Source organism: Pteropus alecto, unplaced genomic scaffold (genome assembly GCF_000325575.1).
Source record: "Pteropus alecto unplaced genomic scaffold, ASM32557v1 scaffold86, whole genome shotgun sequence".
NCBI lineage: Eukaryota > Metazoa > Chordata > Mammalia > Chiroptera > Pteropodidae > Pteropus > Pteropus alecto.
In genome coordinates, this window is record NW_006442109.1 from 11,856,630 (window position 1) to 11,873,738 (window position 17,109).

General features: G+C 45.4%; 1 protein-coding gene across 9 annotated transcripts in view; it reads right to left on the bottom strand.

The window, feature by feature from the left end:
- Positions 1-5,512, bottom strand: part of TPM1 (tropomyosin 1) — a 27,712-nt gene extending 22,200 nt beyond the window's left edge. For 3 of the 9 annotated variants that reach the window (XM_025038839.1, XM_015595894.2, XM_006920292.3), the window contains exons 1-2: positions 5,213-5,452; positions 3,986-4,111 (exon numbers count right to left, since the gene is read on the bottom strand). In XM_025038839.1, coding sequence (XP_024894607.1) covers positions 3,986-4,111; positions 5,213-5,326 — 240 coding nt within the window. In that variant the 5' untranslated portion in view covers positions 5,327-5,452. Of the gene's footprint in view, positions 1-3,985; positions 4,112-4,300; positions 4,427-5,212 lie in introns of all 9 variants that reach the window. The other 6 variants (XM_006920291.3, XM_006920294.3, XM_006920287.3 and 3 more) reach the window with 6 other exon arrangements.
- Positions 5,513-17,109: the final 11,597 nt, after the last annotated feature.

The following is a 17,109-nucleotide window of genomic DNA, read 5'->3' on the forward strand; positions in this document are numbered from 1 at the left end:
CCGCAAGCGGGTGCGCGAGCGCGCGTGGCGGGCGGGGCCGGGCGCGCGCCGCGGACCCCAGGAATTTGTAAACGGCGGGAGGCGCTGCGCATGCTCGTTGCAACGAGTCTTGCTGGCGTCGGGTGCGCGCTGTGGGGCACCTGGCGGACTGCGCCCTGCAGAAAAGGAGGCCATCAAACAGAGATTTTCTTTCGACTTCCAGCACCGCTCCCCGGCTCCGAGTAGTCCAGGGGTAACGGGACTGCCTGCTAAGGGCGATGGTGCCGCCTACTGGCGGCGGGAGCGCCGCTGCAGAGTCCTGGATTCCCAGGCCCAGAAGAGAGGGAAGCTGAACGAGGGATTTGGGGCCTGAATGTACTCCCAAAGGGACTGTTGCTCGTTGTAAAGAACCCCAGGACACAAGATTCTAACCACAACAGCCCTTCTCCTACTCCAAAACTCACGAAATGAAAACCACTAATATATTGCAGTGGTTAAACCTACCTATTCTAAAAGTCTTCCCAAGTTAGAATCTGGCTCCTAGTTCTTTCCTGGCTGTGTGACTTTGGACAAATAACTTGACTTCTCTGGGCTTCATCTGTAAAAGTAGGGTTAATAGTACTTTTCTCATTGGACTGATGTGAGGGTTATGAAATAAAGCGCTTAGCTCAATACCTTGTACATACATAGTTAAGAACTCAAATGATAACTTTAGTTAATAAACAGGCAGGCACTGTCTTAAGAGTCATGCTGGGGCCCATAACCAGCTGTGTGATCTCAGGCCCGCCAGACTCTCTGGGGCTCACTTTCCTTTCCGTAAAAACGGCCATCTCAAGAGTCCCTTCTGCTTACAAACTTTTCTGCTTTTAGATCAGCTTCAGAGCTCTTTCTGGAATCTGACCAATTTAGGGCTGGACGGAGTTGCCTTTAAAAGGCACACCAAAGAAGACAAAATCCTAAGAGAGCCTCTGGCTACAGCAGGATGAAAACCAACGTGGGCACAATCTCTGGGAATCCACCTCTGCCAATTGGGCTTTGTTTTTAAATGCCTGCTAAGTCTCACACCTTTATTTTCTCACCTTTCAAGTCAGTTCCTGATATGTTTAAGTGTAGGAGTAATGTAGAAAAAGAAAACAGACCTGACAACCCTCTCCTCCAGAGCTCCTAACAACTAAACTCCTTTGCTTTCCAGACTCATTTTCCATGGACTTTCTCACAGCCTCGGCTGAGGCTGAGTCTCTCCGAAACCCCAGCAATGGCCCTCACATCCGGTAGGTGGAGCCTCTCGCTTTGTTTCCACGCAGTTTATCTGGTCAAGGGGAAGGTTACAACTCCTCTCCTAAAGGAGTAGAAACCGTGGCCTCCAACTTTGAGGGTGGGGGTAGGGGACATCTGGGAACCTTCAGAAGGAGCCAGGGAAATTGCTGGACACTTGCAAGTGCTCTAAGCAGCCAACTAGTGACTAAATGGCATGCTTTCAAACACCTGGGAAAGTCAGTTTCAGGTGAGTTCATTTTCATGCTGATGTCATTATAGAAGAGTTTAGGACAGTTCTTAGCCTTGGCTGCGCATTGGAATCACCTGGGTCTTTAAGACACTAACGTCTGGGTTCCACTCCCAGAGATTCTTGCTTAATTGTCCTAGGCAGCCTGGATTTACGGGTTTTAAACCTCTCTAGGCAATTCAATTTAGATAAGGTTGAAAGAATCACTGACTTAGGAAGCAAAGACCTACAGGGAATAAAGACTCACATACTGTAAATATCAGGTACATAGTTATTGGGGAAGGGGTTGAGGACCAGAGAGAAAATAGGAGCCATCTATCCCCTTCAGCCTCACTTAGATGGAATGACAGCAAAAAATTGAAAACAAAACCATCAGGGATGCTACTTCCTCAATTATAACCGTTTAAGCTACGAAGAGCCCACTTCTGGAATAAGATTTGTAAAGTATGTTGGTAAATTAGAAAAAATATCTTTAGTAGAAGAAAAATGTAAAAATGTTTTACAGTAGTGAATGATGACAATGAAATGTCCTAATCAGAAATGTAATATAATACTACCTCAGGAAACTCACCTCTCTCCCACCTCCCCCTTTCTCTAGTGACATCTGTCTCCTCCTGTTCAAGTAGACTATTTTTACTAGTTAAGAATCACTCTTCACAAACTTTTTCAATATTCCTATAGGTTCCAAACAACCTAAAATGTTAAAGAGAAGATGAACAATATATACTACCCCTTCTCCCCCCCCAAAAAAAGTACCATATTAGGGGCAGTTTTTCAGTGGAAAAAAAAAGAATCAAAACAGTTTCAAAATTCTCCCTCCCCTGCTGGCCCCGCCCCCACCCCAGCTGGTTTTAAATAACCTCTTTTCCACTTCTAATCCACCTCATTGGGAGGCTCCCTTAAACAAGACTTTTCATGGAAGACCTGTAGCACCACATAGTCACAATAATTATGATCTTTTTTCCTTAAGAATTGTAGTAGCTTTTTTCTCCTTCTCTTGCCTTCAGCCTTACTGGGCTATTTTCAAATTCTCTGCATTCTTTTCCTTATAAGGTATATCTCTCCTTGATCTATCAGCGGCTCTTTTGAAAAAGCTAAATAAACGTCCTCTTGGAGAATTTGAGGGAGACAGACATCCTCCATTTAACCATATACAGAACAGACATCTGATCTACATTATACAAAGCAAGAATTATATGTGTTCTTTGGCTCTTTTTCTAAAGCCAGGTAGTTTGTAACTTAAATATTTTAGCTAAATCAGTATTTCCCTGAACCTCCTTTCCAGGAATCTTGATTTTCACTGAAAAATTTTTTGGTCAGATTCTAAATGTCCCATGTCAGGATTTCTCATTTACATAGCACACTTGGAGATTACATTTCAAGCCTTTCAAACCACAAAAAGCTTTTACTGATTTCCAGACCCAAGACCCTCCAGCAATTTGCATTTTACTCTTAGATAAAAAAATTCTACTGTAGCACTTGGTAATTCAACTTCTGGGCAGTTTCTCTCTGGTGCTCATACATTCTTGGAATTGTTCCCAAGTTCCCAAGAAATTCTTTCCTAATTGGGCCTCCAGGCTTAATTAGGTTCTAGAATGGAATCTAACGGTGTGGAAAAAAAAGGTCCTTTGGAAATATAATGTTTGGCTTGAATTATGCCGCAGAAGAGGCAAGCTCTTCCGCTAAAAGGAATCCTCCAAAGGGAAATGGACAGAGTGCTTTTGCCCTGTGTGCATCAACCCTGAAACTATGTGGTGGTTGTCAGAAGGCTGACAGGTGGGGGTGGGGCAAGTGGGAGGGGGCAGAGGAGGCAGCTAGCTCACTATACCATATAAAGCACTGAGCTATATATAACTCCCAGTTTACTTTTTGGATCTAGTGCCCTCAGACTGCGGACCCAAGCAAGTATCATCTTCCCAGGCAGATCTTAAAAGACTGGATTGACTTCCCTAGTAAGAAAGCAGGCCTCAATGTCTCTGCACCCACCATCAAGCTTAGCATTCTAAGTCAAAGTAGTTCCATGCCATTCCTTCATTCTAGAGGCCAGGTCCTCTGTATCCTGACTAGGCCTACCTTTGAAAACCAGGCCTGCCTACCCACCCACTCACCAGAGAGGGCAAAAAGAAAGAAAGAAACTAGGCATTCTGTTTTGCACAAACCTTGGCGATGACACCTCAGAGGTTTTCTGCCACCAGGAAGGCAAGGTTCACCTCCAGCATCCAATTTCAGCTGCTCTATTCTCCCAGCTTCTCACCCACCCACCTCCACCCCAGAGGTGGGGGCAAAGAAAGAGAAAAAGAGAGACAGGAGTGGATGAAATATAAATGAATGTGTGCAGCAGCAGTCCAAGGCAGCATCCAGTGCTCTGGGCCATGGCGGGGTTATGTGCAGGTGTCCAGTGGGAGGAGGTGACCCTCCTCCGTTGCTCTCTGGCCCCTGTGGTTGAACCCAGAGCGGCCACGCGGGCAGGAGGTGAGGGAGGCAGTGTGTGCGTGCACTTACGTCGGTGGCCTTTTTCTCTGCCAGTTCCAGCTTCTCCTGGGCATCTTTGAGAGCCTCGGAGTATTTGTCCAGTTCATCTTCAGTGCCCTTGAGTTTCTTTTGCAGCGACACCAGCTCATCTTCCAGCTGGGAGTTGGCCGTGGGGGACGGGGGGAGGGGTGCAGCAGGCAGCGTGATACCGCAGGGGAGGGGTGTAGGTGCATAGAACCAAAAGGACAGGGACAGCGGGACAGAGAGAGGGAAAGACAGAGAAGGGAGAGAGAGAGAGAGAGATAGAGTTAGCCATTAGTGCGCCGAGCCGCGCGCCCCGGGTACCTTGGCGGCGGTCTCATCGGCGGCCAGGAGACTGTCCTCCGCCTTGTGCAGCTCCTCCAGCACCCGGTCCCGCTCGTCCTCTGACGCCCGCAGCAGCTTCTCCTTCGCCGTGATGTCCTCCTCGAGCTGGGGGGCAGCGGCGGGCGGGCGCGGGCGACCGGCACGGACCGAGTGTTAGACACACACACGACACACGGGCGCCGGGTTGGCTGGGGCCCCTCCGGCTTGGGGCGCCACCGAGTTGGGGTTCAAGAGTCCCCAGGTAACTAACCTCCTCTCTCCGGAGCTGGAGGCGCACCGTGGCCCGCCCTGCAACCCCACCTCCCCCCAGGACGAGACTCCTGCCGAGCTCTCAGCGAGCTCAAGTCCACAACTTGAGGATGCAAAAAAACGCCCCTGGCTTTCGGACCGTATTCTCTATTCTGTCCCATCTTTGTTCTTAGGAAAAAACTCCATGACACACACCCCACCCCTGCCGCCTTCTCTATACCAGTTGAAGGGCGTATTCTCTCCAGGCAAATGCCCGCAAGAACTTCTAACACTTTACGGACTTGATTCCCTTCAATCCTCCACCCTCACGCCTCCCTGCCCCGCTTCTCCCCCCCAGGATCCAAAATTGATTCCGGATTCTGAGAATCAAGTGCCTCTAGGACTTGAATTGACTTCGCGGGCTCTGGGAACCAGAGAAGGGAAATGAGCGTCCTCAGATGCTACTTAAAAGTTAGAACAAGCCCAAGTCTTGCTCCCCCGCCTCCCCTCAGACGCGCGTCCCTGGCCGTTTAAGGTGAGGGTGGCTCCCCGAATCCTAGGGGTGAAAGGCAGGTATGGATGTAAGGCTGAGTCCCAGGGCTCGGGAGCACCCGGGCGGGCCCGCAGAGGGCGGGTGTCCGGCGGGTGCAGGGAGGTGCCGACCTGCTTGCTCCTGTCCTCCGCCGCCTTCTTATCGGCCTCCGCCTGCTCGGCTCGATCCAAGGCATTCTCCTTGTCGAGCTTCAGCATCTGCATCTTCTTCTTGATGGCGTCCATGGTGGCGGCGGCGAGGGGCCCGGGGGCTGCGGCGGGAGCGGCGAGGCGAACGCGCGGTGGGACGGCCGAGCCGGAGTGCGAGCACGGAGCTGCCTGCTGCTCCCAGATATGTACTTTCCCAAGGGGACGACCACATTCCTCAAGACAGCCAATACTTTTTTGGAAAAGCTTTTTTCTCCTGCCCCCTTTCCCTTCTCCTCCCTCCGCCCCCTGCGCCCTCCCCGTTCCTCCCGCGGGGGCCGCTCGCCCATTCGCTGCCGCCTGCCGGCCTCCCAGTTGACGGTGGATATGACTATATATGGGGACCAGAGCCGCGGAGGCGGCAGCCGGAGGCCGCCGGATTTCCAAACCTGCACGCCAGGGAAAGGGCGCCGGGGCCTCACTGGTGCTGAGTCCAGGGCGAGGCGCTAACCTCTACCCTCCGCACCTCTTTCTCCCGGGGTCAACGCCCTGCATTTGGGGTCCCCAGCCGAGCCCCTTAGGAGTCACAGGGCCCAGGGGAGCAGTGCAGGTATTTGGTGCGCGTCGCCCCCACTGAGCCGCGGCACCCCGGCGCGCTCAGCATCAGGCTCCGGAGGTTGCCAGCAGCCGCCGCACGGGCACCCAAGCCTGCGCGCTCGCGGCACCCGCCTAGCGCATCCCTTGCCACTCTCAGCTTGCCAGGTGTCATCCCGGGAGCTCGCTTCCCAGAAACTCAACTAGAGAAGAGCAAAGGAGTGTTGGGAGGAAGACCTGGGGGCAGCTCCTGAGACTTTCTCTGATGTTGCGGGTCAGAATGTCTGAAAATCTGTCTTCTGCGTTCCCTTCTCCCCAGGGAAGGACTTGTCAAATACTTTAAGGACACAGAACCCAGTTACTTTGGTTGTGTGTGCCTGTGTATGTGTTAATGTGTAGGTGGGCGGGTGGCAGTTGAAGGGGAAAGAACATTGAGTTTAGACTCAGGCTTCTTGGTCTTTGGTCTTTATCAACAGCAGCCATGTGACCGTGACAATTAACTTAGCCTTGGTGCTGCAGTTTTCTCATCTTTAAATTCAGGGGGCAGATGATCCCTGAGGTTCCTCCAGATCTAACTTCATCATTTTTCTTGAACTGATTTTAGGGACTTGGCCTCTTTCCATGTTAGGTGTTCAGCTACCAGGTTGCCAAAATGTGGGATAAATGTTATCCCAGCTGTTGTAGCCAAGGCCATAACTCTGAGAAGGAACAGGCCCAGCTTTGTATAGTGTGTTCAGGTTGGAGACAGGAGGATTTTTCCTACATCTCTTACTCCTTCCAGCTCCCAATGGGGAAAAGCCCACTCTTCTCAGAGCTTTAGTTGGAAGGCAAAAAAGGGGGCTGCCCCAAGGGCCTGCCTGAGACTGGCTGAGGCAGAGTCGGTGAGGGTCTTGTTAACAGTCCCCACAGAATAATTCACAACCTGTACTACATGGATACCGAATATTCCCTGGACGGTACTGGAGCAGATTAGGCAGGCCAAACAACTTGTAAGTCCTTCAGAGAAAGATCAAGTTCCTTTCCAGGATTTTATCATGTTTCTTCCACTAATCCAATTGCCCAGGAGGGAAAACATACCCTGACCTAATGGTCAGAACAGTAGACCTGTGTGCATAGGGGCTGCATGGCACGGAAATTCACCAGAACCCTTTAATCACCATATGTCAACTCAGCCACTGGAGCATTGGCTAAGTTCAAGGCCTATGGGCAATATACAGTTGCAGGGAACCACAAGGAGCTGACTCCTCAACTTGGAGATCAGCATAAGGGGGAAGAGTAGGCCCTTAGGAGTTAGACCCCAGGATCTGAATCTGGCCTGACTTCCTCCTTGCAATGTGGCCTTAGTCATGTTACAACCTCTTTAAGCCTCAGTTTTCTCTTCTGTAAAGTAGGTGTGAAAATTCTTCCTTCTTAGGGTTGTTACAAGGGTAGAAATAAGATAATGAAAAGCTTTTTGTCTAGCACATAGCAAAATGCTCAGTAAATTGTGGCTAACTGGGTGGCAGAGGGCAAGTCATTTCTCTGGGCCTCAGTTTTCTCACTTATAAAATTAGGCAATTAAACTAGAGAAATTCCTGGAGGGACCATACTAACAGACTTTTCTCCACTGTGTCTAACATAGCAGAGGAAGTTTTCTGATGCTACAGACAATTCATCAAACACACCTTCGGTGAGAACCAGGCAAGCCCTCGGCTCTGGGATAACTAAATGAATAAGATACATTCTTGTCCTTTAGGTGTTCAGCATGAGCAGAGTTATAAGAATTTGGAGGAGGAAGAAATAGAAATGACCAGGTCAGAGGAGACGGAAAAAGACTTCTCTGAACAGTGGTGGTTTTTATACTGATTTTAGAGGAAGGGATGCAGTTAGAGAGAAGCCAATGGAAGAAAAGGGGATGTTTGATGGTGGTCGGACAATATGTTTATTTGGGGGTAAACTGGGAAGTGAGGCTGGAAAGGTAGATTGGAGGCATATGGTGAAGGGACTTGAATTCTGGGTTCAGACTTTTAGATCTTCTTGTGTGGGTTCTCTTCTCCACTCTGCCCCTCTCACCTAGGGCTATAGGTTCAGAGGTCAAAGACTGTGGTGTCCAATTATGGAACCAGAGCTGCACAGAGCCAAAATTTAAAACCCCTTGGTACAACGTCATTGATCTCTAGACTGATGGGTTAATGCAGCAGGTCTCTGGACTCAATCATTTGAGATTCTGCCCCATAAATAACCCAACAGCTAGCCAGACCCAATCTTTCTGTCACCAAGGGCTAAGACAAGCAAAACATCATGACTTAACTTCAACAACAATTTCTTCTGTACTGAACAGATGTCTTGGTCTCTGAATGAAGAGGTGGGCTGGATAGCCACGTGCTATAGTGTATATCCCTGTTCTCCAGCTGATTGGCCATGACTCAAGGACAAATCAAGCAAAGATGGTCTAGGACACACAGTTTCTGGCCTGTCAAGCAAAGATGGTCTAGGACACACAGTTTCTCTCTCACCATAGTTTGAGCTAAGGAACGAGGAAAGTATGAATCATTAGCTGAAGCTGCTGAAACAAAGAGGGTTTGCAATCTTGGGCTAGAGATGCCTGTATGAGGGTGATTAAGGCTATTCAAAAGTATTTAGGCTTTCTCCCCAATCATGGTCTTGGTAAGATTGCATATCTACCCCCTACCCTAGTTAAGTTAGGTGTGGTCATTTGACTTGCTTTGGCTGAGGAAATATGAGCAGAAGTTACTTATGGCGGACGCTTAAGGAGTTAGCTTGTGGAGTTAGCTTGTGCCTCAACATGTTCATTTTAACACTGTTGCTGCTCATCATTCTGGGTTCCCAAGTGTCTATGATAAGCAGAGCTCCCCCTCTCCCTTCAGCTAACCCTTGGTGGATGTGTAGCAAGAGTGAGATATAAACCTTTGCTATTTTAGGTCACTGAGATTTGGGGATTGTTTGTTACTGAAGCATAACTAGCTTTTCCTGAGTAATACAACCACAACAAGCCATGAATCAACTAAGTTATGAGGAAGCAGAGAAGTCTGGTTATAGAGGATGGAGAATGGAGCAGACATAGCAAATAAACAGAAACAACATTAAGAGAAAGAAAATGGGAGACCATGACCAAATTTCAGTTCTAGGGGTCCTTATAATAACCCCCTTTCTCTCCTGAGGTTACATGAGAGAGACTGTTCTGTGGGAGCCTGCACAACATCCTTGGCCTAGAGGTTCTGTGCGTATACCAAGAATGTCTGTGAAATTTCCAGGAGATTTTTTCCAGAGCTTGGTATTGCCATTTCTCAATAAATGTTCATTGAATGACTGTTTATTGGCTATTAGCCATACAAATAAGCAGGAGAAAGCAGTATCTGGGATGGAAAGGTAACAAAACAAGACTCAAAAGACTTATTTCCATTCAAAATATGGACTCTGTTTTATTTTCTGAAGAATGACTGTAAGTATTGTGATAGGGTAGGAGAAATGTCCCACAAATATTTATTGAGCACCTTTTGCATGCAAGGCATTGAACTTGAGTTTGTGGGATCAAGGAAGGTTGATAAGAGACACGGATCTTTTCCTCCAGGAAACGCATCTGTGTATACTGAGAGGTAAAACCGTCTCTCTGCGGGCCATTTAATGTGTATTCCAACCATATTACCATTAGTATTGTCCCAATGCTGCCTGGGTCTCCCTATGGGAGCTATGAGGATCCCATAGCTCAGGTTTCCTAGGAGACTTTTAATATTAAATATATTGTCCTTTTTCTCCCATAAGAGCACCTATACCTGCCATACTACATTTCTCAAAATTTGTGAGCTTAGCTTAGCTTACTAATGTGACACCTTTAACAGGAACACTCACTTGAATATGTATGTCAAGGGTTGTTTGTTTAGAACAAAACAAAACAACACAAAAACCTCATTACCTGATAGTCACACCTTGTTTAACAGCAAGAGCTCGACCTGTGTTCAAGACTCCCCCAGAGTCAACAGTACTGACTCAGGCAATTAAGGGAAAGTGAAGAATCTATAATTAAACCCAGAGACAATTGTTTCTTCCACTGGGTTCTGGAATGTAGAGTGTTATGCTCACGGTTCATTGTCCCATGGAACAAGATACAGCATGTTCTTTTCATGCACAAAGGAGTTTTCTTTCTCAAGGATTTGTGATGCTTCTATCAAGGACCCTAGGAAAATATGCTCTGTGTCCAGGGAGGGCTTGACATTCTGAGAAAGGCCTTTAGGTCATTGTGGATGCCTTTCTTCATTACTTAGTGACACGTGGCTGGTCCTGATTCTGCTGTGAGGCCCCTGAGTATGTTTGCTACCTGAAGGGTTTGCACAGGCAAATGGTTCTTCGAGTCCAAAAACAGGCATTGAGTTTTCCTGTCTTACATCTCATCTTCTGTCATTCAATAGCAGCAACTATGTAGAGATTTAATCAAGCCAACTTAGGGTAAAATTTAGCTGTCTCAAGAATGGCAATTTCCCTATGTATGTAAAATTTAAAAGGTACTTTCAAGTTCATTATATCCTCACAACACCTTAGAACAGCATCAGGATGAGTGCTATTATTCCCACTCTGTAGATTAGAAAATTAAGGGCAGCGACTGGCTGAAGATCACTCAACTGGGAGGTGGCAGTGCAGGGACAACACAGATGTCCCAGCTCCCAGCAACAGTGCTCTTTTTATTAACCATTCTCCAGCCTGTGTTAATATTAATATTTGATTTCATATTTAAAAGCAAAACATTATACTGTGAAGGGGAGAGGAGAGGAGGCTGCCAGAAGTCTATTCTACATATGAACATGCTTTAAAGGTGGTAGTAATGAGTCCGGGTGTGGGAGAGCATAGTTAGTACTACATCCTGGGCTCCTTGACCCACCCCCACACTTGGCTGATGGGAGAACCTGGTGAGAAAGTGTGGTTGGAACAAGGAAGGCTTCCTTTTATACTCTTGTGTTTATGGCCCAAGGTAGGACAAAAAGGACTTCTTCACAAATAAAGGCAAGTATGTTAATTTTGTTCTTAGTAGCTCCAAGAGAGTTTAAGGTAATCATTAGAAATCCACACCTGCTTCCCTCAAAACCCTTGGATTTGTAAAGCAATGAGCCACCAATCAATCCAGGCAGTACCTCTGCGGGGAAATGAAGACAAATGATGTAGTCAGGACAGCATCTAGTGCCTCTTCAAGCCTCATCTTGTGCAGAAATGAAAGCGTCCCCAGGCTTTGCGGTCCAGAGACCTGAACCAGCCTCAGGGGCCACATCTAAACTTTGGAGTGGTTTTAATGATCACTTCCCTGCAAATCCCACATTCTTTTCATATTGGATGCCACCTGTTCATTTTTATGTTTTTGTACTTGGTTCTCAAGTTTCCACTGATGTCCTTAACAGGAACAGATGTGGATGTGACCTTTGCAGTCTCCTGAGTGGCAAACAGAGCTCCATTCTTATTTTATAGACTGTGAAACCTGATGTAAAAACACCCATGGATGTGCCTCCTGCGCTGACACCTGCTTATAACTCATCCAGGCTATGGGAAGGCCACTGTGTTAGGGAAATTCAAAACTGGGATTTCTGAAATTTTGTTCCTGCACCTATGCCATACTCACTGCCAACAACTTAATTTTCAGTTGTTGTTATTTGGCTTGGAGGGCTATGGATAAGCCTAGGTTACTGAAAATGGACAGTGGACTTCCTGTTTTTGTTAAGGCCCTTTCTTGGCTGACTAGCAAAACTCTTCTCCCAAGTACTTTCTCCTGGGACCCTGGCTTCTCTTTAGAGAGCCTGTTTTCTTTTTCTTAAGTATTAAATTTACTGGAGTAACACTGGTTAATAACATTATGTAATTTTCAGGTGTATAACATAATTCAACATCTACGTACTCTACTGAGTGCTCACCACTTGAAGTCTAGTTTCCTTCCAATACCATATATTTGTGCTCCCTTCCCCTTCTGGTAACTGCCACTCTGTTATCCACATCTACTCTTTTCTCGATTTAGTAGGAACTGCTATTTCTCAATAGGAAAGCTATTTCTCCAAGGGACCATTTCTGCCTCAGTCACTCCAATGGAGTAGGGAGAGCCAGACCTTTTTTGCTTCTCGAGACAGAGTTCTTACTACTTGAGACAGAGGAAGCTCTCAGTTCTTTTTCTGAGATCCTGCTGCTCAAGGAGGGAGCTCCGGGGCTTCCGGCAGAGTTCCAGAAGAGGCTGGGTATTTTTAGCATGGCCTTCTTTACTTACCAGCACCTGCCATGATCTGTAACCCAAGGGGCTACTTAAATGCCAGTGAGATGACTGAGGACAAGGCAGTCTGAGCTAATGTCCTAAAATATCACCCAAGGGAGGCTTTTTTTTTTTTGCAGGATTCATTTCATTACTAGCTCTGTTCCTTTTCTTGTTCCTCCCCAAACTGTGGAGCTGTTACAGATCCTGGTTGAGATGTGTGACATCTGCCTTGGGAAGAGGTTGGAGAAAACCATTGGATCTGTGTCTCTTGATGCCAGACAGTTTTGTTATGATGATTCTACTCTTGGCTCCCAACTTCAGCCTTCTCCTTCCACAGTTTATGCCAGATGGAAGCAAGAAAATGTCTACATATATTTCCCTGGAGCAAAATTTTCTTTTGCTATCCATGAAAATATGTGAAGATGGGACACAGAGTCCAATGAATGTTCTAGATCAAATGATGGTAATGAGGATGCAAACACCTTTCTCGTAGCAGATATAACTCATTTAAACTCATTATCCCCTAAAGATGGTACGAGCTGGAAATAGAAATATGTCCTCAAGAAGCCTGATACATTGTGGAGGACAGATGCATCATGGGTCATAAAAGATAATGAGAATGTCTTAGGATGGCTCTAATCCTGGAGTTTGACATCAGCCCATAGTACATTCCTTGGTGCCACTGTCAGATGTACAATACTGGGCTGATAAATTTTAGGGCTAGCAGAGTGTGGAAGTTCTTAGTGCCTCTGCTGGTTTCTTTGGCTACTCTTAATTCTTACAAATGCCATGGAAGACCTGGTTATGAAGTCAAGAGCTTATATCAAAAGAAAGTGAACCAGAACTTAAATGTTTAAATTTTCACTCAACTAAATGAAAACTGACCCTTCAAAGTGGTCAGTTTTCATTCAGTTGAGTGAAAAATACAAGCAGTGAATCATACATACAGTGATACAATATACTAAAAATTATATGTCTGCTATAATATATATCACATACACATATATATGTATATACACACAAATAAAAAATTTGGAAAGTTGTACATTAATCTGATAATTGAATTCACTTCCTCTAAGGAGGGCGGAGGGGGACTAGGATTGAATATGGTGGTCAAAAGGGAATATAGCCACATCTTTAAGGTATAATTTGCGTAAGTAGAATATTTTTATGAATTATATAATTAAAGTGTTAACACTCTTGTTCTTCTTCATTGTTATTTACAGATATATTCCTGAGTTTCTTACAGAAAATTTTGGAGGGCTTATAATTGCCTGAGTCTCTCAGAGGAAGGGAAATCCACTATGGCATATGCACTACCCAAAGCCACACAGCAATTAAAAATCAATTAAAAAATAAAGTGGTGTCCTCCTGGGCACCTGTTTTTAGGTACCTATCATTTGTTGGGCATAACACTGGGCACCAGACATTTAACTAGCAACCCAGCATTCTAGCCTTCCATGAGATCCTTTATTTCATTGCTTGAGGCAAACTCAAAATTTCAAGCTACCCCCTGGAACTGCCATTAGTGCTATATTACAAGCCATGCAATACAATTAGTTCATTACTTTACCATCCTGTGTTTGGACCAGAAGCAACATGTCCCCAGCTTGATCACTTATCAAATTTGCCACACCTGGTTCCTGATGGCTAATGGTTATTAACAGAACACCAACCTACCTTCAGAGGATAAAGATTTGACTGGTGGCAAAGTCAAAATAATGTGCAACAAGAGTTTAAGGAAACAGAGGCTCTAAGTGTGGAGCTCAAAAATACTTTTGGAAAAAAATAACAATAAAAGAACATAGCAAAATATTGACTATAATTTCTTAGATGATGGAATTATGAGAAATTTCTGAAATACTTTATGTACTTTCCATATTTTACTTTTAACATAATAATTCAATACATGTTCAAAAACTCCTTTAACTAGCAGCAACAATGTAAATATGAGGCCTCTCAAGGGACAATTTTGAAAGGGACAGGCTTATGATTCTGAATTACCTGTTAGGTTACTTGTCATATTCTGTACTTTCCATATTTCACAATCATAGGCTATTTGTATACTTGTCTTAATGCCTCTCCTAGCACAAAAAAAATCCTTGAGTACTACCCCTCTGCCACTAGCACTGAGCTTAGGACTTCCACTGAGTAGTAAAACAAATAATAACAGCAAAGGACCCTCACTAGACTAGGCTCGAACAAGGCTAAGGCTAGGACTTGAACCCAATTCAGACAGGCATCAAGTTCACCTTCTTGGCCACTAGACTATATCAGCCCTCGCAGTGCTTGATGGGAGTAGACCCACAACACAGGTTTATTGAGTAAACAGATGTTTCATGTGTGCATTAAAAATTAGTTGTAATATCTTATAATTACATGTCATTGGTAGCAATAGGAAAGCCAGCAGCCAGTACCTTCTCAGCTAAGAGAAGAAAGCCAAAGTCACTCTAGCCTGTTTTCACCTCTGCTCTTTGTCCGTCAGCCTTGAAGTCTGAACAAGTACGATAAGCTACTGGTTGGGAATGACATGCTTCCCCCAGGTGTGAGCTCAGCAGGGAAGCTCTTACTCATGTCCCTCTCTCCTCTGGAGAAGCTGGTATGGCTTGTGACTTCTCAGGCATCAGCCAAATTCCTCCAAGGCACGAGTGAGTGCTGGCAATTGTTCTCTGGTTCCTGGGTTCCTCCATTATAGGGAAGCCAGTGTGGGTTTGCCCCTCAGTGTCATTTCTTTTTCGTACTTGCCAAGTTGGGGGGCCTGGGTGCCTTAGTATTGCCAGAGACAAACAGAAGCCTGAGAAGTCACAGCCCAATCACTGAGCACACCTGATCCAGTGTGAGGCCAGGCTGTATTCCAGCCATCCTGTCCAATGCAACAGTTGAGTGGGTTCAGTTTCAGAAGTCAATACCAGGATGTAGATTGCCTTGTTTGTGGGGGAAATGCCTTCTTGGGATATGGAATCACCCAGGCTAGAGTCTGAATTGGGACGAAGGCCCTTAATCTCTCCCTGCTTCAGTTTCTACTTCTGCAAACTAGAGACAAGAATACCAATGTCATAAAATTGTTAGGAGGATTAAGTGTGATAACAGAAACACTGTGTCTGTCACTTCCCCTCCAACATTTCACATTTGGGGAAATGATCAGCAGATTATCTCCTATTTACCCCTTGAAACAAACAAGCTCACTTTTCTTGCTACCAGATATGTCTTCTGTATAATCCACTGATGAATAAAACTGAACCATTCTTGTCTTATATTTCACAAAGAGAAATCAAGGATACACACTTCTGTTTGTACCTTTCTGGGGAGTTGAAAAGTGCTTATTTTAAAAACATAGGCTTTAAAATTAGACCAACCGATTTTGCCATTTATTAGTTCTGTGACATTAGCCAAGTCACTAAACCTCTCTGTATCTCAGTTTCCTCGTCTGAGAAATGAGGATAAATAATAATACCCACTTCGCCAGGTTGTTCTGATACTTAAGCTATTTAATGACTAAGCCACAGTACCAGCCATGTAGAAAGTTTCAATAATTATTACCTTTATAATTATTATAAATTTATCAAAAGGTCCAAAGCACATGAACAGGTGTACACATGTTTGTGTGTTTGTGAGTCTGTGTTTAAAACATTAACCTAACACATTATTATCGCACCATTTGGATTGTTTTCTTTGCAATGAGCTCTTCTCTACTCTAAACCCTACTCAGAACAAGGCTGCTCTCCTGTGACTTGGCCCCCTGATTCCTTTACTCTTCCAGGCCAGTTTGATTATATATTTTAATTAGATATCTCTTGCATGAAAATGCTAGGTAGGTGGGACCTTGAAGCCCTGCCAGAACTGTATCATGTGGGCTTTGGGGCCAGTCAAGACCTGGATCCCTATTTGTTTCATTTTTAAACTTTTCATTGACATGTACCATGCATTCAGATATATACATATATCATACTCATATGGCTTATGGAATTTTCACAAACTCAACATACCCATGTCACCAGCACCCAGATTGAGAATCAGAACATTCCAGAAAACCCTGTGCCCCCTTCCACATACTGTTTCCCTAAGGGTAACCACTATTCTGATAGTTTCCTGTTTTTGAAATTTGTATAAATCTGGTTCCTGATTTTGAACAGCTCACTGCATATTTCTCTCCTAAATCTACACTGTGGTTAGATCTCCACCTGTTTTTTTAATTTAAGTGTCCACAAACTTTTATTCAGCAGCAGCTCCGTGCAAGGCATTATGTTAATTAACTAAAGCAAAAGAAATTCAATGTCTTGGGTGAGTGGTCTTTTTTTTTTTTTTTTTTGCCATCTTCTTCATGTGGAGCCACCTCCTCAAGCTGTTTCTCTCTAGAATGAGGTCCAAGTTTCCCATACTCTTTTGTCTGGCTCTTACTCTATATCTTATCCATGAAAGTGAGTCTTCCTGGGTATAGTTCCCAACGGAAACACACTAGGGTATTTGATTTCCAACTCCAGAATTTCAGGAGAGAGTATTTAACTGGCCTGGCTTGGTCCACTCTTGGTCATGTCAGCTATGACTAGAGGATTAGGGATACATGATGCTAGTGGGCTGTGTACTCCTTGACCCCTGCCCTGAAAAGAGTGCTGCTGAGGAAGGGGGAGGGGCTGGCTTGAGGTTCTCAGCAAGTACCAGGGTTCACACTGGCCCCATCCAACTCCATTTCTTTTTCTTCTCGGACTCCAATCCTTGACTCAAAGTCTAAACTGACTTATTCACCCTCCGAACCAAATTTGAACTGAAGTAATTAGATAATGTGGCTCATGGAGGACTAGGGCCACTGCTTTCCAAACTGCCATTTCAGGGGCATTTCCAACTCAGAGTTGGATGGCGGCTCTTTCATATGGCTCTGAGAATTAGCTGTGGTTTTATAGAAACACATACTCTGCAGTTTCTCCCTCTGAAGGAGGGGTGTGTTCCACCACAGCAGAGGTCTGGCCCCTGAAAACTAATTTCCTGAACACAGGGACCACCAACTGTTTATGATGATGACTATTATTGCAGAGCGTTGGAATTCCTGTCCAGATTCCAAAAGTCACCCGCG